We start from the raw sequence: 26,646 nt of genomic DNA, 5'->3' as shown, positions 1-26,646 counted from the left end.
TCTTTTCATGAGAGAGAAAGCTCAGCCTGTTAAAAGCTTCCAGGAGTCCTAAATTCCCAGGATCCCAGCAGACCAGCTGGCTTGTGCTCACCGATGCAAACACATTCCTACACAACTGACAACCTTGTGCTTAAGAGATGTGTAGTGATTTCCAAAAGCAGAATCAGTAAAGTAGACTTTAGTCTGTGGCTGCAAAACTGGAGGCGCCTGGGCGTCTTGCGTTCTTTCCTCTCTCCATCCTAAGCGAGGCTTTATGGATACTCGCGCTCTGGCTTCACCGCTGCCGCCGCCTCAGCATTTTCTATGCTGCACACAAGCTTGGCTGTAGTGTGCACCACATTCCTGCACCATTTTCAAGTTCCATTCTGTCCCTGGGTCATGTTCATTCCGGTGACATCACTTGCTATCACTGTGGCTAACACATAGTTATTTATTTGGTAAATATTTATTGGTGCATTGACGAGGAGTCCTGTTGTCACCAGCAACTCTGTCTGGATCGTATTACTACAATTTCAGAGCATATGAACACTAGAACAGTGTGACTTGAGAGAGAACTTTTGGTATTAAATGTTGAAACGTGTTTCCTGTTTCCATACGATTAACACCCTTCTCTGTCCTTACCGTCGTCAGAAGTATTGCAGCTCTCAACTATTTTCTGCAAATCTTTGCCACATCATAAAAGCAAACAGATGCATAATGATGACATTTCCAACAATCACAACTGCTGGCTTCTGTCATAGGTAGAACTCACATTAAAACAGAGGGTGCGGTGTTTGTTTGCTTATTACAAACACCAGTGGAGTCTGATAGATGTGTGCTGGTCTCAGGATGGGGACAGTGAAATACAATACAGCCTCACTTCACTATAACTCACTCACTGTAGCAGTCAGGCCTCTGCAGCTCTCACCCGTTTAAAATACCACAAGATTAATGCGTGTTCATCAGTTTGGACTTCTCCCCCACAGTGGTCTGATGTCGGACTCAGGATGTAGCCCAAGCCACTCTTGAATTTCTGATTCTCTTGCCTCACCTTACAGAGCTGAGATCACACGTGGGAAGTGCCACATGCAGCACCTTAGACCATTTTCATTACCCATAAAAGGAAGTCTCCACCTGTACCAGTAACCCACTCCTCCCAGTGCCTTCCATCGGCTGTGGAGAAATGGAGGTAGTCCTCAGGCTCTCACTGTTGCCATTTCTGTCTCGGGGTCTACCTGTTCTGGACATTAAACATGAGCAGCATGGTACATGAGCTTTACTTTTCTGCCCTGTTTCTTTCATGGAGCATAATGTTCCTAAGTTTCATCCGGTGCTAGCATGAACCAATGACTTAACTCCTAAAGGCAAACAACACACACTGTTTTTATCAGTTATGTGTTCCGGTGTTCATATGGCATATGTGCTGTGTGTTCATATAGCATGTGTGCTGTGTGTTCATATGGCACATATGCTGTGTGTTCATATCTCATGTGTGCTGTGTGTTCACATGGCATGTGTGCTGTGTGTTCACATGACACATGTGCTGTGTGTTCATATCTCATGTGTGCTGTGTGTTCACATGACACATATGCTGTGTGTTCATATCTCATGTGTGCTGTGTGTTCAAATGGCAGGTGTGCTGTGTGTTCATATGGCACGTGTGCTGTGGGTTCATATCGCATGTGTGCTGTGGGTTCATATTGCACGTGTGCATTCATCCTCTTGCCAGGTGATAGTCTCCCAGTGCTGTCTCTTGACCTCACATTCATTTTAACTGTGGAGATGGTGTTCAGTTTGTGAGTAGACACCTAAGACGAGAATTAGCAAGGCAGATGGTAGCTCTGTGACTAAGTGTTTGAAGAAACGCCTGAGTCTTTAGTGCCTTGCCATCTTACCCTACCAGCACGTCTGAGGGTCCCAATCCCTCTGTGTCTGTAGAAACAAAGATACCTCAAATCTATTTCCAACATTGTTTAAGAATATAATGCCATTTGGTGTTGAATGGATAGCTCTTTCCCAACTCATTTTGAAAAGTCACCTTTGGTACCATTTATTGAATGGTGTACACACACACACACACACACACACACACACACACACACACATATATATATATATATATGATACATTAATCTAAAAAATTATACCAAGGCAGCCACTTAATCCTTCCCAAGTCCTTAGAAAATAAATACTATTTTATGCTTGAAGATATTAAAGCCCCCAAAGTTAAGTGGGACAGCAAGAAAGTTGAGAAGCAGCTTTGGTCAGACTCTGTTTTCAAGCCTGGACTCGACACTGCCAGAAACTCTGCTGAGAAGGTGGGGCTACATTTGTGAATAGTTTCATATTTATGCTTTTAGCCTTCCTTTTACTATCTACCCAATCATTTGGTTAGCCATTAATAGGGATTTGTTGCTAAGTGAGACATAATCAAGTCTGTTATTTTTTATGCTAAGCCCAGTACTGCCATCGATAACTGTGTACTCTGTACCTGCAGTCTTATGCCAGTACTAATAGTATTGGTTCATGTAGTGCTGTCTTTAGGCTATAACTTTATAAATATTGAATTCATAAGTTGAGAATTTATATTGGCTCACAATGACACTCCTTATTTTAGTCAATAAAAGGATTTATTTGTACTTGTTTTATGTCTAGAATTACACAGAAAACTCATTTGTAATGAATACATAAATAAATTGCTACCATGGCAGCCATTAAAAGAAAAATGGAACAAAATCTGTGTTAATTGCATTCACAGTTGCTGAACTATCCAGGCTCTGAGAGGGAAAGACAAGCACTAGGGTGATTTAACCATGGGATATGCTTACACAGTACTGGGTTTTCCTCAGGATACTCTTATCTCAGGAGCTATTTTTTCTTGACTCCTATAAACATTTTGTTAATGCAAGTGAAATTTCAAAAATGTCTGAAAATTTTCAATAGAAAATAAGAAGGAATAAATTTACCTCCAAAAAATATTTCATCGGTAGTTGAAACAAAACAAAATTCCATTACTGTATGGTCTCCAGGGTCTGTTTCTGCACCAGTAATGATCTTTCCTGTTGGTGCTTACTTAAAGTCAGGCTTGTTACAGTCTGAGTTTCTCTCTTTATATTGATCAGCTCCATGGTAAATTTAGCCTCTGATCACATTAGTCAGTAATCTCCAAACTGTTCTGCCCAGACATCCCATAAAAGTAATAAAGTTGTGTTCTTCTTTGCACATTTTAAGTTAATATAAAAATGAATTCTTGGATGGCAAAATATGGTATCATTTAAATGGCCTGTTTCTTACTGGTGAGCTCTATTTCTTTTACACTGGTCAGCAGGACTGACTACTGTCAGTTACCCTATCATCATGGCTCCCATGGTTTCTAGCTAGTCCACGTAGTAAAGTTTTATTTGCGCTGTAAAATTAGAACTCAGAGTGAGTCTGGCCTGGCAAAGGAGAGACAGTCTGTGTATGTTGACATGACCAACAGACCCCACAGACATGAGAGTTTCCTCCAGCAGGGGCTCCTGCTGGGAGAAGGAAAAGGTGCCAACAGGAGGGGGACTTATCTCCCAGAAAGATGACATGTGGTCCTACCGGATGCAACCAAATCCCAGAACCACACCTCAACCGACTGCGTAGGTGTTCATAGCTTTGGTCTTTTACTTAAACGTTAACCTCACTTGAGGGCCTGAAAGACAGATTTGCAGGCACTCATGTTCCCTCTCCCCAGTGTGGCCATTTTGAATGAATCTCCCCTTCTGCTTGCTATTGTTCAGGCTCTTCTCATTGGCTGATGGAAGGTGGTGGGCAGACCTGACGTGGAACACAGGCTGTTACCTGCCATGTTTGATAACAGAAGCTCCTCTGCCTGTGTCCACAGTCAGCTCTACCTCCTCCCTCACTGCAGACGTACAGAGATTCCAGGCATGCAGTCTCCCGGCTGGCTTTATGTGGGCTCTGGGGTCCAAACCTACGTCCTCAGACTTGCATGGCATTTCCTTTATCCACTGGGCCATCTTCCTGGCCCTTTGTTTGTTTGTTTGTTTGTTTGTTTGTTTTGTTTTCCTAATTTGTAAGACAGATCTGTATATGGGTATCTTACCCTTTGCTGTAATGAAATGGGCTCATCATCCTGTTTTTCCTTTTAATTTCTATAGTTATAAGCACATGTTAATAAGTAATAGGGATTAAATATAGACATATGTTTTATTATATCATCATTTCATTCTTTAAATGTCTAAAACCTGCAATGTAACGACAAAAAATATTTAGTAATTCTTTGTTACGAATACATCAATTGTCTACAAATACACCAATCAATCACTTTCCAACCAAATTGAGTACATTTTAATCTTGTTAAAAATAATTATGAACCACTTATTTTTAAAATGCTAAAATAAGTTATTTACTTACTCACTTTCTAGGAGGTGTACCAAACAGATCTCAGAAAGTTTACAGTTCATTTAGTTTGTATGCTAGCCTAGCATTTAGAAGTCTTGATTAAATCTGATATATTTAGAAAATATTGGGAAAAATGAAATACTATACATTTAACACACATTTGTTAAATAATACTAATATTTACGTATTTTTATATTTTATATTTATATGTAAGTATATTATATTTATATAATAAACTTGTAACTAAGTTTATCTTACTTTAGGTATTATATCAAAGCCTTGGAACTATATATTTGACTGTAGCAGTTTGTAGAAAATGCTTTCCTTTTGACATGATTAGTAGAACTAATTGCTTTTAAATTGTCCTACCAATCAGAGATAATTTGCCATAAAAAGTATCTGAATACCTTCTTTGTTATGTTTGCGATGTTATTCCTCAGTGGCTAAGAGTTCTGATGAGTGAGTGAGTGATTTGCTGTATGGGGAGAGGACAGATGTGTGGACAGAGGGTGAGTAGGTGCAGGGTAGGAGATGGGAGGTGGAGCGTGGAAGGTAGAAGATGTATAGATGAACAGATGATGGGTGGAAGGATGTACAGTAGACGATCGAGAGCGAGGATAGGGGAAGAGAAAGGATGGGTACACGAAAGAGGGTGGAAGGTGGAGCAAAGGCAGGCTAGGTAAGGAAAGGAACTTTGCCAAGAGTTTTGCTTCCTGGATAAAATATCACAATTATTTATTATTATTATTATTATTATTATTATTATTATTATTATTATTATTATTATTAACAGTAGCCTTAGTTCTGGTCTGTCTGAGACTGTCTGAAGATGATAGTGGTAATTCACTGATCCCCTGTTTTTCTGTTTGAATTCAGAATAACCCAACCCAAATAACACAAAATAGTCTGAGAGAAAATGACTCTCTCTAATGCCAATCTTAACCTTACTGTAAAGGTAAAGAACTCTGCTGTAGGCTATTGAGACTTCTCCATAACTAACAGTATAAATTGTTCTCTTGGTCAACCTGCAGTGGTGCACACAGACACCAGACAAGAGGGAGAGGTCTCTGAACATACCAACCATGAACATGGTTTTAGGCATACTGGATTTATTGGGAGGGCACATGAGCCTTTGGAGGTGGAAGAGCTACTCTCTCTCCTTCGTCCTCTGAGGCCAGGGCTAACAGTTCAGTGTAAAAGTTAAGCTTGCAAAAGCAAGAGATTGGGAGCCCTGGGATGCCTGTTTCTGCCCTCCTTGTAAATAGTAAGCAAGCCCCTCTTCCTCTTTACTCATCTTGTAGGTGGGAATAGTAAATGCTGTCCCAATTATCTCGCCATGCTCCTGTGAAGATTAACTGAGATAATGTCCGTACAAGCACTTCGAAAATAGAAAGCTGTATCTGAGCCAAAGATAGCGCTATCAGGACACCACCATCACTTGAGATCAATTGCTAGGCACTCCACAGCATAGTGCATGGAACTCCGGGAGAAGAAATGGCTACAGTTATCCAAACATCAGTACTGCATATTCGACGTGGAAACACAATTACTTCTAAGACATGGTGGGATTCTAGTAAAAGTAAATAATGATTAAAATTTACAGAATTGTACTTTCCTTGTATTAATTTCTTTAATTATCATGACCACTGTATGAAGTAATTACTATTATTATTTCCTACTTGACTTAAGATTGATGGAAGGAGAGTAACTGTGAACCACAGTTACAGAGGTCACAAGGAGGGCAGAGGTAAATGTCAAGTCCAGGAAGCAGTTCCTGAGGCCAGGATTACAGCCATGGCATCGGCCTCTTGTTAGATACATTCTTAATTGCATTCCCTACCTCCCATTCTTCATCTCTCATAGTGCTAGTCAGAGATTAAGGAAGGAAATGGAGGAATTCATCCCAGAAATGAGGAAAATTAGAAAGCCAAGGGAGAAAGGGAGGCCAGTGCATAGTCAGGTGGACATAAAGAAGTGTTAGAGCCATGGTGAAATTCTAGGGGCTGCTCTTTCCTGGGACACTAACTCTCTCACCTACCAGAGGGGTTCAGAGTCCTAATCTGTGGTCTGTCTCCAGCCTGGGAAGCTGAGAGCATGAGGAGACATGAATATAGCCACATGAGGTTCAAAGCACTTCTAACTGGACCAGGGAGGAATGGGAAGGCAGGACATGTGACTTACAAGCTCTCTTGAATTTCCAAGTGGTGACAACACATAAAGGTTCATTGGATATCAGCTAATCAAACCCTAGTATATCTCCTACTCTCCACTCATTTTCGCCTCCTGTATATCTGCTCTCAGCAAATGCTATCCTGTCCACAGGCACTGTCCTCTGCACAGACGCTGCCCTCTCCACAGATGTTGCCCTCTTTGCAGACACTGTCCTCTCCACATTCTCTGTTCTCTTGTCAGACACTGTCCTCTCCACAGACACTGCCCTCTCCACACACACTGTCCTCTCCACAGACTCTGCCCTCCTCACAGACACTGTCCTCTCCACATTCTCTGTTCTCTTGTCAGACACTGTCCTCTCCACAGACACTGCCCTCTCCACACACACTGTCCTCTCCACAGACTCTGCCCTCCTCACAGACACTGTCCTCTCCACATTCTCTGTTCTCTTGTCAGACACTGTCCTCTCAACAGACACTGTCCTCTCCACACACACTATCCTCTCCACACACGCTGTCCTCTCCACAGACATTGTCCTCTCCACAGACTCTGCCTTCCCCACAGATTCTGTCCTCCCCACATACTCTGTCCTCTTTACAGATACTGACCTCTCCTCAGATGCTGTCCTCTCCACAGTCTCTGTCCTCTCCATAGTCTCTGTCAGAGAGGACCTCAGATCCCTTGGAGGTGGAGTTGGGGACTTTTTGAGATGTCCCATGTGTACTAGGATTTGAACTCTGATCTTCTGTAAAAGTAGCCATTTACCCCCGAGCCATCTCCTTAGGTCTTGTCTCCAGTGTTATTTTTAATAACTTAATCATTATTACGGATGTACTGTTTGTTCATTTTTACTGAGGTCCTATCTTTATTTGTATTTCCTCACCTTTTTCTGTCTTTGTATTTTCCCATCTCTCATCTGGAATAACACACTGTGTTTAATTATTGCATCCCCTTGGGTTCTTCTAGACTCAGATCATATTTCAAACATGTGTTGCTTTAGTGACCTTGAGGTTTTGAGTTGTGACCAGGCATTTTTGCAATGCTTATCAGCCGTTTTTTATCTGATGTTCTTCTTGGAGATTAGACTGGGGTTGTAGGATTTCAGGTGGGAGCCCACAGAAGAATGGGCCATTCTCAGTGTCCCCTTTCCTGCTGGCCTCCTCACCAAGGAGTGTTTGTCAGGCACCCCCACTGTGGAGGACCTCTGGTTCTCCATGCACATAGGAAGTTACTGTGCATATATGCTCTGCACCTTTGGACAGTTATCCTCTGACTGAGCTTCTGTCAGGTTCCCTTCTACCTTCACGCTAGAGGGGTTCACCACAAGGTGAGTGGCAGAATTTGTGCACTCCTTTTCTGGCTCTTTTCCTTCCAGGATTGCCTTTCTCCTCAGAAGCAAATCCCTCAGGTCTCAGCCTCTTGCTTCACTTAAGACAGCACTGAGGCTTTGCTTACAGGAAGGCTCCCAAGGATAACCACTCTGATACAGTCTATAGTCAATTGAAAGTCTGTATTCCAGTCAACTGGAACTACTCTCAGGCATTTGGGACCCAATTGTAACCCGAGTATGTGTGTCCAGAACACTGGATTTTTGAAGCTTCAGTTGGGTTTCACCAGAGGAGGCAGTTTAACAGATGCTAAGATAAACTCCCTAGGGCACCTTGACCTTGGGGTCCTAGAACATGTTTTGGTAATTTTCCATGGATTGTCCATCAAGGAGATCAAATTCCAATTAAACCTGAAATGCCCTCATCAAGACCAGAAGATACAGGAACCTCTGCACTGTCTTGCCCCGTCACAAATAAAGTAACGAATTTGCAATTCACTAATCTAAGATTATAAAATACTATATGTAAATATTCATGGATACTGCACATGTATATAAATACATATGTGTATTTACTTTATAATTATTCCTTAGGCCAGGATATCACAAATTCTGATACATTCTATATATAATATTACAATAGTATAGCTATGTTCTGACATATAGTAGATTTGCTCTTCATAGCCAGGGACCTAGAGTCTGTGAGCAGATGCCCCTCTGTTCCTTTGTTTAAGATTCCCATGCTTGGGCCATCATGTGACTCAACATGGCATTGGGCCCCTCTTTCACTTAGAAAATAAAACTTTCTATCTCTTAGTCTGAAAATCTTAACTTCCTAGTGGATTCCTGCCCCACATTGGGCGCCACCTACAGCAGTATATTAAAAAAAAATTGCACAAACGGTTCCCATGAGTTCCTACTCTAAGCAGATTTGTGCGCTCTTGCTGTTTTTCTGTCAGCCACTTTCACACACTGTACCTTGGTGGTTGTTACCATGCCTGAGACTCATATCACGTTCAGCAGGCCATGCTAGCATGGCCCCAGGTCATGCTAGCCCCAAGCATTATATAGCCTAGCATGGCTTCCTGTCACAGACTCTGTTCACACTCCCAACAACCCAGTTAAGTCAAGACTCAACAAAGTGGAAGCCAACAACCAGATTTATATGTTAAAAGCTCAATGTACAATACATCCACACAATTAACTTACAGCCAATTAATAAGGATATAAACCATCCACCTAGATAAGATATAGTTTTCTTGTCTAGATACACAAAATCCTGTAATTATCCATTCCTTAAGAATATTCATAACAACCTGTGTCTATGTAAAGGTACACGGCAAGGATCATTTACATCTGCTTCCATGGTATTTCTCCTGCTGCTCTCCCCTCACTCCAGTTGCCTCTCTCTAAAACTTTTCTCCCACCCATCCTTCCTTATCATTCAATGACAGGCCTTGTACTATTCTATACCTGTCTTCACCTGCATAATGACATCAACCTACAACTTGCATGTATAAATATACATCTATAAATGACTACACATAAATATTCATTGTTATTACTTTTAATTAATAGATTATTATATCTATGTGGGTGTTTTGTTTGCATGCATGTCCGGGTACCATGTACATGCCTGTTGACTGCAAAGGCCAGAAGATATCAGATCTGGGTGTTAGGAATTGAACATAGGTGCTCTGAAAGAGTAGCCAGTACTTTTGATGGCTAAGCATCTCACTGGCACCTTTGTTATTATTACTTTGTATTCTAGATTTTAATGACTGGAGGTATATCACAAATTATATGGACAGTTCCAGGTAAGTGACTAGTAAGTTACAAGCCTCTACTGGGTGATTTGAAGAATGAATATAAACAGTCAAGATTGAAAACAGGTTTACTTTATGAATGCTAAATCCTTTCTGTAGGCTTTGGTCATCTGTAGTAAGACAAAACAAAACAAAATTGGGACAAACTAAAGCACTTACAAGATGCTACAAGTGTGCAGGGAGAGTTTGGTGGCCAAGCCTGGGAGTGGTATACCAGGGTCTTAGAGCTTAGAAAAGTAGCCAGAGTCTGGATCATGAAGGGCTTTGTGTCCAGAGTCAGGATGGAGTCCTTCCCTCTGAGGGTAGAAGAAACCCAGGGACAGCCAGTGTAGGGAAGCCATACGTGTTGATCGACAGTCCAGAAAAGCACATTTTCTGCCTGGCCTGAATCAGAGATGGACAACTCTGGAGTTCAGAAGCAATGTAGGCAACTCTGCATCATTTTGAGAGATAATGGCAGCTGGGAACATGTGGCATTGATGAAGAGGGAGAGAGTTAGATGGTTAGGAATATGCTATGGATGTAATTAAGAAAATTCAGGAACCGTTCAAAGACAGTGACAATAATGCAAGGTGCTGGGACCATTCAGAAAAGCATTCATTTCACTGCACTTCTTAGATGCTGGCCAAACACTTCTAATCTAGTAGATGCCCATATCTAGAGTTCCAGGGAGACAAGTCTGAACAAGAGGTGTAGGAGTCCATTACTCTCATTGTATTACAGCCCTCTATTAGATGAAGCCACTTGGGACTACACTCATACTAAAGAAAAGGCATCCTAATATTTATTGGTTATTCCAAATATGTAGGTGCAACAAAGGTAGGGAAACCATAAGATGAAATTACAGAAGTCTGCCCTGTGCTCCAGGGAAATACCAGGAGAAAGTAGAGACAGATGCCAAAGGAAAAGAATATTGTAAATCTTAGAACAAACTACATGGAATGTCTCTGATCCAAAAAAAGGTAATGATGGATTAAAAATATGAAGACTACCGATTTGCCACAAACACTCTTCCCAAATGGGTTTCTGCAATGTGTATTTCTTTCAAATAGACATCAGAAATATAAGTAATTCTCAATAAAATTCCCCATGCAGAAAATGGAGTAGCAACTAAGGGGGAGTGTGAACATGTGACTTTTGTTTATTTGCTTGTTTGTCCGTTTTCTTGTTTCAAGCAAGAGCTACCAGACTTAGAGATAGTTCTCAAAGAAAGAGAAGGAAAGCCTCATCAGGGGACACTTGGAAATATATACCTGAGAAGTTTTTAACTACCAGAACAAAACTTGCCCTTGGTATTTACTAGGGTGCAGCTGGGGCTGAAATCCTATAGAGTATAGGGCAGTCTCTCCCTTTGGAGCCAGGTCTTGCCCTAGTAGATGCACAGAGTCCATATAGAAGTTGATATTAGTTTTCTGTCTTGGGCTTGCTTTTGTTTGATTTCCTCAGCTAAAATGCTCAGCTGCGCATGATTCTTCATAACAGCAAATGTACATTTTCACCAAATGTTGACAGCCTGGATTTCCTGTCAATTAGTCTTAACTTGTATCACCAGCAGGGAAATGAAAGCCAGGGGTTAATTGATATGGACCCATTCCTGAACAAATCCCCAAAACACTGACAGGAGGGTGAGGCAGTCCCACTCTGCCATCCCCAGAGAAGGAGTAAAATAGCCCTTGGGTGGTAGACAGATCAAGTAAGATCATGATCACAAAAAAACCCTGTACCCTGCTTAGGCCACACCATTGAAACAACCTTGAAGGTACCATATGGGTCTACTACCCAATGATGCCTCTCCCCAACAAACTCCCATTTACTTTCTTATCCTTTAGGTTTTCAGGACACTAGTGAGAGATGACAGGGGTTGGGAGAGTGTATTTTCCCAGCTCTTAAAATGGAAATGTCAAGCTTGAGACAAGACAGGAGGCCTTGTCTTCAAGAAAGTGGCCATTGCATCTCATAGTTTTTCTTCTCAGTGTATTATGTCATTGACGATCCACCTACTCACATCATTTGTTGAAGGTGATAAGACACTTCAGATGTTGCAAGAAGTATTATAATAAACTGAAGGAGGAGAAGAAAGAGAAGAAGAGGAGGAGGAGGAGGAGGAGGAAGAAGAACAAGAACAAGAAGAACAAGAAGAACAAGAACAAGAAGAACAAGAACAAGAAAATATACAATCAAATGTCAGAAAATGATGACTAGCCAAATTTCTCTCTTAGCTCTTAGAATAATTTGGGTCCATTATGGTGATAAGACCTGAGAAATCTGCTTTACCCAGTGCTTTCCTGAATACTAGTTAATTTTTCATAGTACACAACGAACAAATGCTATGGTTTTAAAATTATCTCCAGCCCCTCCAGACAGCTCATGTAAGAAACTGTTTTCAGGAAGAGCTCTTCTGCTCTGTGGCTGTTTCTGAAATGAAATCACGGGAATATGGAACAGGCTCTGGAGGTGGTATATGATCCCACTGATTGTCTCAGTAGACAATCCAACCAGGAGTGGCAGATACCGGACAATTTATCCTAAGTTATAAAATTAGAAAGAAGGGTGGCCAGGAATCAAGTTACTGTTTGCCTGACTCTAAAGTGTCTTGCTTTCCGTGAGAGAGAACACTGGGTCTCTCTGCCTCTCCATACTCAAGAATCATGGCTGGAGTTGAGAAGCTGTACAGACCGGATTTGGTATCCACATGACATTTGCATATTGAACCGCCCACCTTCTTAAGATGTTCCTCTTTAGCCTATGCAAGAATTACAGTTGGTTGATACAATAGGCTTAGTTGCTCGTTTTATTATAAAATCAATTTGTATCACAGGCTTACTATTCAAAAGTATCTATTTGTATATAATTTTCATAATTTATAAAAAGTGAATTTAAGACTATTTATAGAACAACGAACACTTAATAAAACCTAAAACATGATTTGAATAGTTATACAGATAATTTGTAATTTCATTTCTGCTACTACTATTATTTCACCTTTTTCCCCTCAATTTCCTTCAAAAGTCCTGCATTTACAGGAGGATTTTCATGACTTAAACCCTTGGGGAAACACATTAAAACAGAGTCTTTTGGGGTTTTTAATATAGTTGCATAGTGCCTTTAGTGTAGTTTCCAACAACTTCTTTCTACATCGCCCCCATAGTGTTGTCTTTTTTTAAAAATCTATTTACAGTAGTAGAAAACACAGTAAGATTTAGAACTTGATCACATCTTTGTCCCTTGTAACCCCCGTTCTGTGATTTAACTGATGGATTGATTGTTTTGATCTGAGATGTTATGCATACATGACTGCTGTCAATATATTTTTACTTTGTCACCTGTATTTTCAAAGGTGTTGAATGAACTCACACACACACACACACACACACACACACACACACACACACACACCATACACTGCCACGTTTTCTTGATATTTAGTATTTTTCCTGAATTTCCTATCCTTCTAGTTTTCACCTTTTCTAGATATTTAAAAGCTGTTCGGTCTTCTGCTCTTGAGTCTTCTGCACCGTATGTTCTCTATTCTATTTCACTGTTTCAGAACCGTTGTCCCCCATTCCCTGGAATCGCTTTCCCCCTTTTCTTTCCTATCCCGTTTTCTTCTGTATAGGTAATACATCACATTAGGACGTGAGCTTTTGCTCTACTGTTGTTAATCTTTTCTATCATGAGAAAAGGACTATGTTCTTCCTTCTGAGGTCTTAGGCAGCTTTGCTAGGAATGGGATGAGCTATATATGAACTCCAATTTCATTACAAAGAAGCTGATGCCCACAGGAAAGTGACTATAGTTCTCTGGACTTCATGTACAGCTCTACTGAATAGTAGCACTGTGCTGCCCAGATTACAGAGGGCTCAGAAAAGACCTCTCTTGCAGCATATGTAAGTGCCTGGCCATCACTGGCACAATAATTATTATCTAAATATTATTAATCAGATGATCTCAGTCAAGTTGATAATTATTCAGCATTAGATCCACAATTAAACATAACAGAGACATACATGGATGGATATCCACTAACGTAGCATCATCCAAAGTCTGCCCATTTTTCAGGTTCATGTTTTTGAGAATTGAAGAGGGAAGGTTGATGTTTACCTTTAGCCCACTGAACAAAAAGGAATGGCAGGGTTTGTGTCTGAAGGCTGCATTTGTAACCTTGTGCTACAGTACTTTCCTGAGGGAGCTCTTCGCCATGTCGCACATGCAAAGGTACTAAAGAACAGGAAAGGGTTCCAACAAGTGTGTTGGCTTTTCTGGTTTGGGGCAGGAGAGTAGGGCAGTAATTCCAACTTGTTCAACCATGAGTGGCCCTTTGCCTTTCCATGTATGTGTCTAGACTGGAGTTCTGGTCGCACACTAATATAGGGTTTTTCAGGTAACTGTATAAAAGGAGAAGAAAAATAACAAGAAACCAGGCCAGGAACCAGAGCTTCCAAACCCATGTGTAGCTTCTCATCTTCAGCCAGGACAGAACCACAACAAGGATAAGAATTGAGGTTCCTTGGAAGAATGGGGAATAGAGGTGAGCAAGTCACAGTGACCAAGGGGACCACCTGAAGACCCACAGAGTCAACTAACCCAGGACCATGAGGGCTCACAGAGCCTGCGCCACTAATGAGGGAGCATGCAGGAGCTGGACCTAGGCCCCTGCACATTTATAGCAAACAGAACAAGTAGAACAGGGCCTATCTCAGTCTCTGTTCCCTGCCATTGGATCCCCTCCTCCTCCCTGAACTGCCTGGTTGGGCCTCAGTGGGAAAGGATGTACCTACTGGGACTAGACATCCCAAGGTGGGGTGGCACCCGATGGAGGCTCTCTTTATCTGAGGAGGAGGAAGAGGGCAATGGGGAAAGAATTTTTAATGATGGGACTGGAAATAGAGGAGGGAGAGGGGCTGTGATTGGGGTGAAAAGTGAATTTTAAAAGTATTTAAAAAATGCTTGTTAAAGAGAGGGAAGTGGGGGCTGGGGGTCAGAATTGAGGTTCCTGTCCCTAAAGTTAACTAGAAAGCTCCTATGTCAGTCTCACACCATTATTTAATAGTTTGTATGCTGTTTTGAAGAAATCTTTAAATTAAAAATAAAAAATATACTACAAAACTAAAAACAGACTAATTGAAGAAGCTAAATGATGTAAGAACTTAGAAAATATTATTTGTTTGTTTTATTTTATTTAAGACAGGGCCTCACTATGTAGTCTAGACCATTCTAGAAGTTGCTTCATAGAGCAGTCTGGCCTAGAACTCACAGAGATCCAGCTGCTCTGCTCTGGAGTATTGAGATTAAAGACATGCACTACCCCACCTGGCTCAAGAGACTAGACAGTAAGAGCCTGATATGGAGTAGTCATGTGGGTCCCCTAACAAGTGGAAGGTGGGGGGTTATCTCCATCTCTGTTCCCTGCCATTAGGTCCCCTTTCCCCTACCTGGACTGCCTCATTGTTGGGCCTCAATGGGAGAGAATGTGCTTAGACCTGCTGGGACTAGACTAGATATCTCAGGGTGGGGTGGTACTCAGTGAGGGCTCCCTTTATTTGAGGAGTAAATGAGAGGGCAATGGGGGAGGGATAAAAAGGCGGATAGTTGGAAACAGCAGGCAAATGGAAGAAATGCTATATATGGTTTGACAAGGGGAATGAGAAGACACTGTGGGAGACATCATGGTATCTAGCCAGAGCCTAATGAAGAGAGTGGTGGCTACAGCAGAGATGATGTCACTTCAAGATCTCTTTAGAAATCCACTGTGACCTGTGAACTAAGAACACAGGGTGCAAATTCCTTACACAGTGAGCAGAGGCCTTCACAGAACCTAGACTCAAAGCCTTGCCTGGAGTTCTTTCACAGAGCCCAGCGTCCTATCATAGGGCCCATGCTCTCTTCAGCTGTCTGCATAGTGCCTTCCATTTCTAACATTTCTTTCTGGGGCAGCCACATTCTGCCTTTGAGTTTAATGCAGTGGACTCTGTGGAGGGAATGAGCATTTGTTCAGTCTGTTGGAGCAGAATATTCTATACACTCATGGGAATCTCGAGATTCCAATCAAGCAAATTCTCCGCTTGACTCCCTCTGTTCCAGAAGGACTGTGAAAGGCACAAAGCAGTCTTGGTTTGCAGGTCACTGGCCAGGGTATAAGCAGGAAACACCTTGGGAAAACTGTTTTTGTTTCTGTTTTTTGTTTTTTTTTTCTAATTATTGCTCTATAGAATAAACTTCTCTGTTATAAATGAGAGAAAATTTTTGTCATTCACTGGAGGGCAGGTGAGGGGCAAGAGGCTTCAGAGACATTTCACTGGCCATTAAAGGCTTGGAGTAATGTTCTTTCTTCTCTCTCTGCCCCTGGTCTTGTCTAGTGTTTGTCAGGTTCAACTCCAGCTATGGCTTCCCAGTGGAGGTCGATTCTGACACCAGCATCTTCCAGCTCAAGGAAGTGGTTGCTAAGCGACAGGGGGTTCCAGCTGACCAGCTGCGAGTGATTTTTGCTGGGAAGGAGCTGCAGAATCACCTGACAGTACAGGTGAGTCTCCCTGGGTGGGTGGTCCCTGGGATGTAGCCAGGGCCAAGGCCCTTGCAGTTTATGCTGCCAATCTGACATTCATGCCTGAGATCTAATAGAATAAATAGTGCCTGGGGATTCCTTGAACTTTACTCCACACGGCTTCATTAATTCTGACCTTCTTAATTATGCATTAAAACAGTATGCAGGAAGGACTGGAGGAACAAGTGTGAGTGAGCCAAGAGGGGGAGAAAGAAGCCAGGCGCTCGGCTTAGTGAATAAATGTTTACTGACTGAGGGAGCAGGAAGGCACAATTTCTGGGTCTGTTCAATTTTTACCTTCCTTATTCCATTTGAATCTTAATGAAGAAGGATTCAAATAAATTGTTCCCTATAAGGCTGCTCAGCCCAAGCTCTGTGAGGGATTTACAACCCGACTGTGACCCCTGGAGGACACTCACAGCTGCTGCCTGGACTACAGCAGACACTGGCCCAGGGCCCCATTTGCCGAGGGCTCTGAGCGGTGGATAGGCAGCCTGGAAATTACACAGCAAAAGTCCATCTTCGTATCTCCAAGCATATACAGAGTTATCCCTGGCCTACACCCCGATACAGAACCAAGTGAACCATGGGGTTCTGCTTCCTGTGTATCTGGCCCCTGCTGTGCCATGGAAACCCTCTTCTTTATGGCATCTTGTACATTTGGAGAAATGAGTTTTGCAGGCATCCAAGGAACTGGTTAGCAATCGATGCGCAGGCCGGTTGCCTAGAATGAGAGAACAGTGAGTGTTTTGGAGGGAAGTTCAGCAGAAATGGCCACATTTACTCAAGTGATTAGAAGCAGGGAAAAGCTCGTTCCCTCCTCTCGGTGTATGGTGGAGCCCCTGCTCCCAGTTGGATGGGGATCTGTGTTGTATTCAGACCTCAGACTGCCTAGTCCCGTCAGTCCTCTTGTGGACTGAGGTGTTCGCTGCTTTGTGAAAAGCTTTTTGGAATGTGGGTGTACAAAGAAACTATAGAAATGCAAATCACTTCTGCTATTCTCCCTGCCCCCGCTGGTGGCAGTAGGACTCACGCCCATTGTGCAGAAACTGCTGTGCCTTGCTTTCCTGCTATTTGTTTTCATAAGGAAAGTGCCTGTGCTAAGAAGTGTTTTGATTTTGTTTTTTATTTCAGTCAACTAAAAAGCTTTCTGCGTTCCTGCCAACTTCTAAACCTAAGTGGTCTCCTTCTCAAATAAATGGTTCTAAAGCTGTTTCTCGAGTCCAGATAGACTTTATTATGAGAACCATTAGATTTTAAAGCCCCTTCGCCTGTACAAGGTGGGGCGAGTGTAACAGTTAGCTGTTCCTTATTCAGTAAGATTAACTGCTGTGGGGGACTGATTTTATAAAAATCTATGCATTGTTTCAACAGTATTAGCTTGGTTCACACTTTTAGAGCTTCCAGTGCTCAGAGCTTCTCAGGGGCTTGGGTGAAAAGGAGTTCATTCCAGAAGTCTGCTCTTTACCCGCTTAGGGCTCTAAAGTAAAGGAATTCGAGATCAAACTGTCTGCCAGCACCACATAGGATGAAATCATTGAGGTGCCATGAGGTCCAGCCTATAGTACGCACATGCTATGCATAGTTAATGCTGTATAGCCCATAGATATCGTGATGTTTCAAAGGTGCAGACTGGGAAGGTACCAGGACAGAGCTCCCAAATGGACTGAATCCAGATGAGGATTCCTCTGGTGGAAGGACAGCACCCTCCACAGCCTCGGGAAGGAAGACGGGCTTCGTCCTTCCGGAACCTGGAGGCGATACTGAAGACAGAGGGAAAGATGGAGTTGGCAGGGCATTTGACAGAATCCTGACAGACCTGGTCCTGCAGTGAACGGGATTCCATAAAACGCCATGGGAAGGGAGCTGAATTTCCAGGGGTGCTGAGAGTTTATGAGGAGTGGATATTTATGGAGAGATATTTAACTAACCGTTGGAACCTGGGTCTGGATGTAGGGTGCAAATTTAATATTCACAGATAGTTGCCCAGAGAGAAATACTTTTACAGCAAGTGAAATAGATTCAATCACCAAGGGCTGAGCACAAAGCAGTATGAGTATCCTCATTTCGGTGACAAGGACGCGTGTCAGGAAGTACAGTCCACCCAACTGGCACTCTTGAGGCTTTCCTACAGACTCTAAATTCCGAGACTTAAAACATAAAAGCAGAACATAGCTGTTCTTAGGGGCTGAGGGGATCATTCAGTGACAAAGGTTGTCACAGAAACACAAAAACCTGAATTCAGATCCCAGAACCCACTTTAAGCCTGACGTAGCGATAGCCCTATACAGTTGCTTGTAATTCCAGTGCTCTTAAGGGGACATCAGAAGCTAACAGGGCAGCTAGCCTGGCAGCAGTAAACAAGACACCCTGCTGCAAATTCAGTGAAGGTGGGAACTGACATGTGTGCTTGTCCACACACACACACACACACACACACACACACACACACACACACACGAATGTGTTTGTGCATATAAACACTGTACACATAGACACAAATTTTTTTTTTTTAATTTCTGTTATAAGCAATGGGAATTTGGTGCAAGTGACAGAGGACTCTGTAATATGTTCAGCTCCACTTATCACTGAAAGGAAGCAGACATACTTGGAGAGTTCTCAGAGGAGAAATGCTGTCTATCAAGCTCGGCCACATGGACTAGCCCCTGCCTTTATGAATGGCTGACACTTGCGTCAAGTCATAATGAGTGTGAGTCGATTTTGCATCCATTAAGACTGTTTTCCTTAACATAATATCATGCTAAGCACATGCATGGTATTCTAACAGTGTTGATATCTTCATCTACCTATTAAATCTTTAGATTGTGTCCAGTTTTTAATGTAACAAATCAAGGCAAATGGATGTTAACACACAGGATACACATTGGAGAATTTGGCTTCTTTGTCTCACATTGCTCATTTTAAAGGCAGAAATAACTGAGCCCTGCAGTCTTGCTGAAACTTTGTAAGGAAAGGAATGTGTCCGTTCATGTGAAAGGGTTATGTATAAGCCTACGTTTACAAATGTGTGTCATTGTTAACTGTGGGTATCCTGATGGCCGTTCTTAGATCATCTCAAGACTCCCCTCAGACATCATAATCCATGCGTGTAAAATAAGCTAGAGATGAGGTAGCAGTAACAGTGCAAGCATCATGCTATGCTGTGTATGTGTGCATGTATGTGTGCTCTATTTCCCCACTATAACAAACAGAAAAATCCCCATTTTCTTCCTTCCCTAAGAGTTCCTGTCAGCTCTTGCAACCGAGTACTAAAAGCCCACTTGAGTCACTCTTCTCCATTTAGCCAAACACAACACACTGCATGTCAAAATTCCTCAAATCACCCTCTGTAATTTCAAATTTGTTATTAAAAATTATACAAGGAAAATGAATTCTAGTACAGTTGTTTATATCCCAAACTGTGAACTTTACCATTATATTGGCTTACTCTGGGCAAACATCTGTGTGTATGTGTGGTGTGTGTGTGTGTGTGTGTGTGTGAATGTGTGGTGTGAACTTTACCATTATATTAACTGCTGCAATGAGAGAGACTTTAGTATCTATTTGGACTTTTGAGCAGAATTAATTGTATTTTCACTAAATGCTTTGCTGTTAATAGATCAGCAGAGGGTTAGTCAGAATATTAGTCAGGGTCCTCTCGCAAAATAGAACCAATAAATAAAGTGTTTGTGTCATGTGTGTGTGTGTGTGTGTGTGTGAGTGTGTGTGTGTGTGTGTGTGTGTGTGATTTGTATTATATGCTATATATTAGCTATAACACTGGACTTATTTATAAAGGTGCATTATTAGAAATTAACTCTCGTCATTAAGGAGGCTGAAAGGTCCCCAGATCTGCACTCTGCAGGTGAAAACCTCAGAGAATCACCAGTGATGCTCCAAGCCAATATGCAGGTCTCTGAGCCAAAGCCAGAAGTACAGCCCTAGTTCAAGGCCTACCCCAGGCAGAGCTAACATTTTAGTTCAAGTCTAAAGGCAAGAAGAAGAATGATGCTCTCCCTCAAGATGGTGGAGGGGAATTCCCTTTTCTTAGCCCTCAGCTCTTTTGCCCCATAACAGAGATGCTCAGCAGACAGGACAAGGCCACCTCACACTAGGAGGCAGCCTGTTTACTCAGTCCACCAGCACAGGCACTGACCTCATTCAGAGACACAGGTCAGACCCAGAATAAGCTTTGACAATTGTCCAGGCTGCTCCCCTTGAAGTAAAATTAACCATTAGCAGAAACGTGGGATACATTGTTTAAATGTGGCCTGTAGGGAAGTTATTTAATTTGTATTCTCTCTGTAATGATGAATTGAACTTTCAGCACACACACAGAATAAAGTAGAAATGTATGTTTTACGCCGTGTCTTAGTCAGTGTTCTACTGCTGTGAAGAGACGCCATGACCACAGCAATTCTTATTAAGAAAAGCAGCAGCAGTCAGGGCTCACAGTTCCAGATTTAGTCCACTCTCATCATGGCAGGGAGCTGCCAATACACAGGCAGACATGGTGCTTGAGAAGTTGTGAACTTAACATCCAGATCCACGGGTAGCAGGAAGAGAAAGGCTGTGGGTGTGGAATAGACTTTCTGAGACCCCAAAGCCTACCCCCAGTGACATACTTCCTCCAACAAGGCCACATCTACTCCAACAAGTTCATACCTCCTGATCCTTAAAAATAGTCACTCCCTGGTGTCCAAGCATCCAGGCCTATGGCAAGCCTTCTTAATTCAAACTACCCCATGTAGGAATTTACTGTTATATAGGATTTACCCAAATATCCACAAATTTCATTGAACAGTACTTTATGTCTAAAATACACACACACACACACACACACACACACACACACACACACACACACACAGGTATGAACATATGGACACATACACACACTTGGAGACTTGCTTTATTTAAATGATTCTAGTAAGTATAGTACTTACTATACTTACTAGTAAGTATGACTATCTTTCAGAGTTTTCCGATATCAATAGATCTGAGCTGAGAACAAGGATAATTCGATTTTAATAACTAACGATGTTTTCCTTGGTGGCCATTCCATATATTTCAAAGGCTGTAACTAGTAGTCCTGGCTTTAACTGATGAAGTCAGACATGTTAGTAGTTGAGAAAAATGAGGCTACTATAAACTCCAAGAACACATACACGTTACTATAGGAGACAGACCCCTTTCAGCATGTCCCTAATTACGCTAATTTTTTAAAAAGAGCTAAACTAGGTTCTTCCAAATACTATGAATTGTGTCTAATTCACATGACTGTTGTTAAACTGAATTATTGAAAGCTGGAGTTTTTTTCATGCCCCTTTAATCCTCCCAGCATTACCATTGCCCTTTCATTAGAATTAGATCAGCTTTTGCTGACTCTAGTATTAATACATGTTACATATATATATATATATCCTTTTTAATCAATGGCTCTCAATTATGTCCCTCTGGCTCTCCTGGAACTTGATGTATAGACCAGGCTAGCCTTGTATTCGGAGTTCCATCTCCCTCCACCTCCTAAGGGTTAGAGAGGCACCACCTGCCCAGCTCATTTTGTTTTAACGAAAGAGAACCATAAAAGCACGTCTGTGACTCTGCCTTTGTGGCTTTAATTAATTAGTGTTTCTCTTTGTTCAATGGTAGTAGCCATGCCATCACTTAACAACCCCCAATTTCCCCCTTTGACATTGTCATTTTGCTAATGTACCTAGGTGCACTGAAAAAATAAAAATTAAAAAAAAAACTTTGGTATTTATGGAATTTTTAATAAACCCTTTCAGCGATTTCAATTTTGAAAAGCTAGCAAACTATGTCCATATTAGAGCTTCTTTGTAAAGACCTGGCCCATTGCATGCTCTGAGTTCTTTTCTATTTAAATGTACAGTTGTCTGGATTTTAGCATTCTTTGCTATTTTTGCACAGTTCTAGAACATGCTTGTGACTGTTTGGTCATTATTATGTAGGTTTGTATTCTACAGTGTGAGCTCACAATATGAGCTGCTGAGGGAGAAAAATGAAGGTATATGAGGTACTCAAAGCTTGTACAGGTGAATGAAAACCAGATGCTATACTGACGAAAACATGCAGCAGGAGGGGTACACGTTCTCCCTGGGGTTTCCCCCATCTTTCTTTTTTTTCCCTCTTCACAATTTGTAGAGGCACAGTCTATGTAAAACTGTAGTGCTTCGAGGATGAGAGAAACTCTATTAAAATCAGCCCAGAACAAAATGCTTACGTAGGTATAGTCCTGGCAAACTGAGATTCTGGGCATCGTATCTCAGATTTTAGAGCCTCAGTTTGACCAAGGATGAAAGTGTTCCATGAGGCTTCTTTGCAGGTACTTTGGGAAACAATATCTCAATACTAAAGTCTCCTGACAGTTTTAATAATAAAAATGTAAGCAGGTATGATGTCCTAGCTGGTGAAAGAGTACAAGACTAATGTAAAAAACAATATCAAGCATTAACAAAAAAAAAAGCCAACATGGAATTCCACTTCTTAAGGATGCACTTTTAGAAGATGGTCAGAGCTTGAGAAATGTAGAGGAAAATAAAAGAAGAAAGAAAAGAAATAAAACAAAACCAAGACAAGGACAGCAAAGCCCAGAGAGGGGGTTGAGAACTCTGTTCCAGAGAAGCCAGGCCAGCGCTCTTCCCTGTACACCCTACCCCGAGTTAGCACCCTCGGAAGCCTGTATATTACATACAATGCAAGTGCAGCAGCATTCTGAAGATTACACTGAGCAAAGACCCCACTGAACAAGGACCCACAGATCCCCGGCAATCCCTTTATACCGTTATCCCAGAACTGGGACTGATGAAGGTGTCACCCCAGAAATTCCAATGGGCAAAGGAAAGAAAGAAAGAAGAAAAGAGCCTCAATAACTCCCTGCCTTGTCAAAGGTCCAGAAAAGAAGCCACCCAGTAGTCCAGAAATCCAGCAGCACCATCTGCTGCAGTCTAACAACACAGGAAGCTGAGTGCGTAGGCAGACTCTTCATGGTCTCACAGGTCTAAATACCCACGATTAGCATTCAATTACAGAACCTTTGCCAAGTATTTCACCCAAATAAGAAGTAAATAATTCTTGACCACAGTGTACTCAGTCGAGCATATTTTCCAAATTCAATTGAGACACTTGTAGTACAATGTCAGGAACTAACTGGGTACTTCATATAGCCACTGTTGTTTGTTTACAGAAAACACTCATTCAAAATGCTCTCCCTTTATTGATAACATGCATTAAGGTAATAGAATTTAGGGATGAAATGATTTCATTTGTAAACTGAATTTATTTTAAATTGTTCCACTTTCTCTATTGAATACAAGGCAGAAGGAAGTGAGATAAATTTAGTGTTGAATGCATTTCCACCATGAATTATTGTTTGTGTATGAGAAAATTTTGAAAATGACAGCTTAAGTAGCCGATATAATGCATTTCTCCTGTGATTACATGACAGAGGGAAGCCAGGTCAACTGGTATTCTATCCAGAGAGCAGCAAGAGAATGATTTCCCTGTACACATGCTTACAGTTGTGTGAACTCCATCTCAGTTACTGTGGGACTGGTGCAAGCATCTTTCCTGCCTCGTGCCTTGCCAGTAGAACAGATCGCTACCCCCATCATTCCTGAGGGCCACATGAATCCAGGCTGATACTGACCGGGCTGATTGGTACTGATCAGTGGCAGACTCTGGAACGATAGCATGGGATCTGTACACAGCAGGCGCCGGACTTCAGGAACTGTCTTACTTCTGAGCGATGGTACAATTTAGTATGAAAATGTAGATCACTTCTCTTGTTGTATAATTCAGACCCACAGAAATATTCATTTCTTATTCATTTCTTTTTAAACGATTCCTCAACCTTTCTATTCCCTTGTTGGCATGTAAGACATCTTTGAAAACTGCCACAGATAAGCAATTACTCGAAAAAAGATTTAAGAGTGGTGGTCCTCTTAGCTTGTAAGTGGCTGAAGGAGACCCAGAGTTTGTGACTTACCAGGCTCATCTTGTTACTGTCCAGGTGGAGCTCAAATCCCAAGGCTGTTGGCCCATGAGAGAGACAAACTCAGGAGCAGCCAGCCCTCCAAGCTCCACACAGAAGATGCCCTGGATTAGAGTTTGTAATATACACACCTGTCCCGTAGGAAGCCCTGAAAGGGAGGGATTCACAGCCAAGACTATTCATGGTGTCCTTGTTTCAAATACCCATTCCATTGTCTCTACAGCCCTGCACTGCACTTAGACTCCTTCATCCGGTTGTCTGGGTATCGTTAGAGACGTTGTTTAGTGGCATAGTGCTGCTTTAAGTGAAACAGGAGAAGCAAGAGTTTGTGTCCAAGTCTCCAGTACTATTAGGAACCAGAAGATTTTTTGACCCAAATTCTCCTTCTCTGTCTTTCCCTTCTTTTCTCTCTCTCTCTCTCTCTCTCTCTCTCTCTCTCTCTCTCTCTCTCTCTCTCTCTCTCTCCTCCCTCCCTCCCTCTCTCTCTCTCTCTCTCTCTCTCTCTCTCTCTCTCTCTCTCTCTCTCTCTTTCTTTCTATTTTTTAACCAGGAAATGTTAACAAGCCAGTTAATGTTGTCAGAGAACAAGAGCAGTAAAAACATGTCCTTGAGAAAGCTCTGTGGAGGTTCAGGATGACATTCAAGTTTACATCTGTCTTCTGTTGTTGTTGTTGTTGTTAACAGACTTGAGTGACATGTTTAGTTAGTTGGGTAACAGTATTTTCTATTTTATTTCCTTTAGTTATAATTTATATGTCAAAATTAAGATAATTCAATCTTAACCTTAGAGGTGTACAGAAAATTAAGTAGGAATAGGGGAATTTTGCTTTATTGTCTGACTGTGCTTGGTCCACCTATTTTTGCTTTATTAAGCACTGCGCTTACTGTTGGTAAGAGTACAATCTCCATACACTGTTTAGCAGGAGAAACTCAATTAACAGAAATCAACCTCAGAGAAATGACCGTTGCCACGGCAACCTCTGTAAGGCCCAGAAGGATGTGCTGGCTGGTTTCTGTGGCCACATGCTAAAACAGGACACGGACTCATTCAAATAGAAGAAATCCATGGAAATTGCTGATGTGTTACAAACTCCTGTGTAGATAGCTCTAAAAACCCAAGTATATATGTCACCCTGACACACACACACACACACACACACACACACACACACACACACACGCACCCAGGCACATTCACTTGCAGATGCTGCTCATGGGAAGATGCTCCAGCCTTTATGACTGCATCAGAAGTTCACTTCACTGAGGAATTTTTGCCATTGAAACCTTCCTATCATTGATCCTGGCTGGCTTGCCTTTTCAAGTGTCAGTCAGCCTAGTCTTACTGTACAGCCTAATTATGGCCTAGAGCTTACTCCCTAAATTAATAAAACATTCTGACATAAGAGGCACAAAAGAGGATGGCAGGAGCCAGTGAAGTTTGTGTTAGGGAACATCCTCAAACTCAGTCTCAAACAGACGCCATTTGAAAGCTTTGCCGAGGCTGCTTCCTGCTCATTTTCGCATCTTTAAGTATTTCAAGGGGAGCTGCGTGTTTGTTTGCATCTATGCATAATTCATCAAAACATCGCTCTGAAGGAGAGAGAAATCAAAAACAAGCTTCCTAAGGTATTACCATTGTTACTTAAAACTTGGGCACCAAGAACTTCGTGCCCTACAAAAGGAGATACTCTACTTCCACAGTTGACAGGCCCATGGTCCTCAGAGTCCACAGTTCTCACCTGAACAGCACTGGTAAGCTCGCAGTTCTCACAGAAGCCCAAAACACCTAATATATATTTTGTGTGTCATGTCTGATGATGTCATCCAACCTATGCTTCTTGCAGTCTATAACACAGAAGTTAAAACTTCCAGAATGTGGTGCTGTGCATGAAATCACTTGGTTAGGATTCTGCCAGACTTTCTAATACTCATAACGAAGTAGATATGAATCACCCCTGAGTCAGACTGTCTGGAAAGGGCAGACATTAACATTCTTCAGTCTCTCCTTTTTTTTTTTTATCTATAAAATGGAGATGACATTAGTGCCTGTATTTTAGAGTTATTCTCAGAACTGGATAAAATTTTACCTAGGAAACAGACATACATAAATATGGGGCTGTTATTACTTTAATTTGATATGTAATTCACAAAAAAGAAAAACCTTTGTTGCTGATTTATCCTAGGACTATGTTATAAAACATTTGGAAAAGGGAAAGGATTTACTCATGCCAAATTACATGCTCCTCCACACACGGCCTTGCCTCAGAATAGCATTCTATAGGATATTTGTGGAAGCCTCCTTGATTCAAATCAAATGACAAACTGTTATTATAAAAGAGTGTGTCCCATCCTAAGGAAGCTGGCATTCTAGACTGTACCCATGTGCCATTTT

General features: G+C 41.8%; 1 protein-coding gene and 1 long non-coding RNA gene across 6 annotated transcripts in view; one reads left to right on the top strand and one right to left on the bottom strand.

Moving 5' to 3' along the window:
• Prkn (parkin RBR E3 ubiquitin protein ligase) overlaps positions 1 to 26,646 on the top strand; it is a 1,215,323-nt gene that overhangs the window by 206,621 nt on the left and 982,056 nt on the right. For 4 of the 5 annotated variants that reach the window (XM_087584829.1, XM_087584826.1, XM_087584818.1 and 1 more), the window contains 1 exon segment: positions 16,056 to 16,219. The exons of the other annotated variant lie outside the window; for it this stretch is intronic. In XM_087584829.1, coding sequence (XP_087440955.1) covers positions 16,056 to 16,219 — 164 coding nt within the window. 5 annotated transcript variants of the gene reach the window in all.
• LOC148006970 (uncharacterized) overlaps positions 16,477 to 26,646 on the bottom strand; it is a 38,506-nt gene continuing 28,336 nt past the window's right edge. Inside the window, exon 3 of the long non-coding RNA XR_015649443.1 lies at positions 16,477 to 16,964. This is a non-coding gene — a long non-coding RNA (uncharacterized LOC148006970). The remainder of the gene's footprint in view (positions 16,965 to 26,646) is intronic.

The sequence above is a fragment of the Rattus norvegicus genome, chromosome 1 (assembly GCF_021556685.1).
Source record: "Rattus norvegicus strain SHRSP/BbbUtx chromosome 1, alternate assembly SHRSP_T2T, whole genome shotgun sequence".
NCBI classification, from domain to species: Eukaryota; Metazoa; Chordata; class Mammalia; order Rodentia; family Muridae; genus Rattus; species Rattus norvegicus.
The sequence above is the reverse complement of the archived record's forward strand: the minus strand, read 5'-3'. Positions and strand labels throughout refer to the sequence as shown.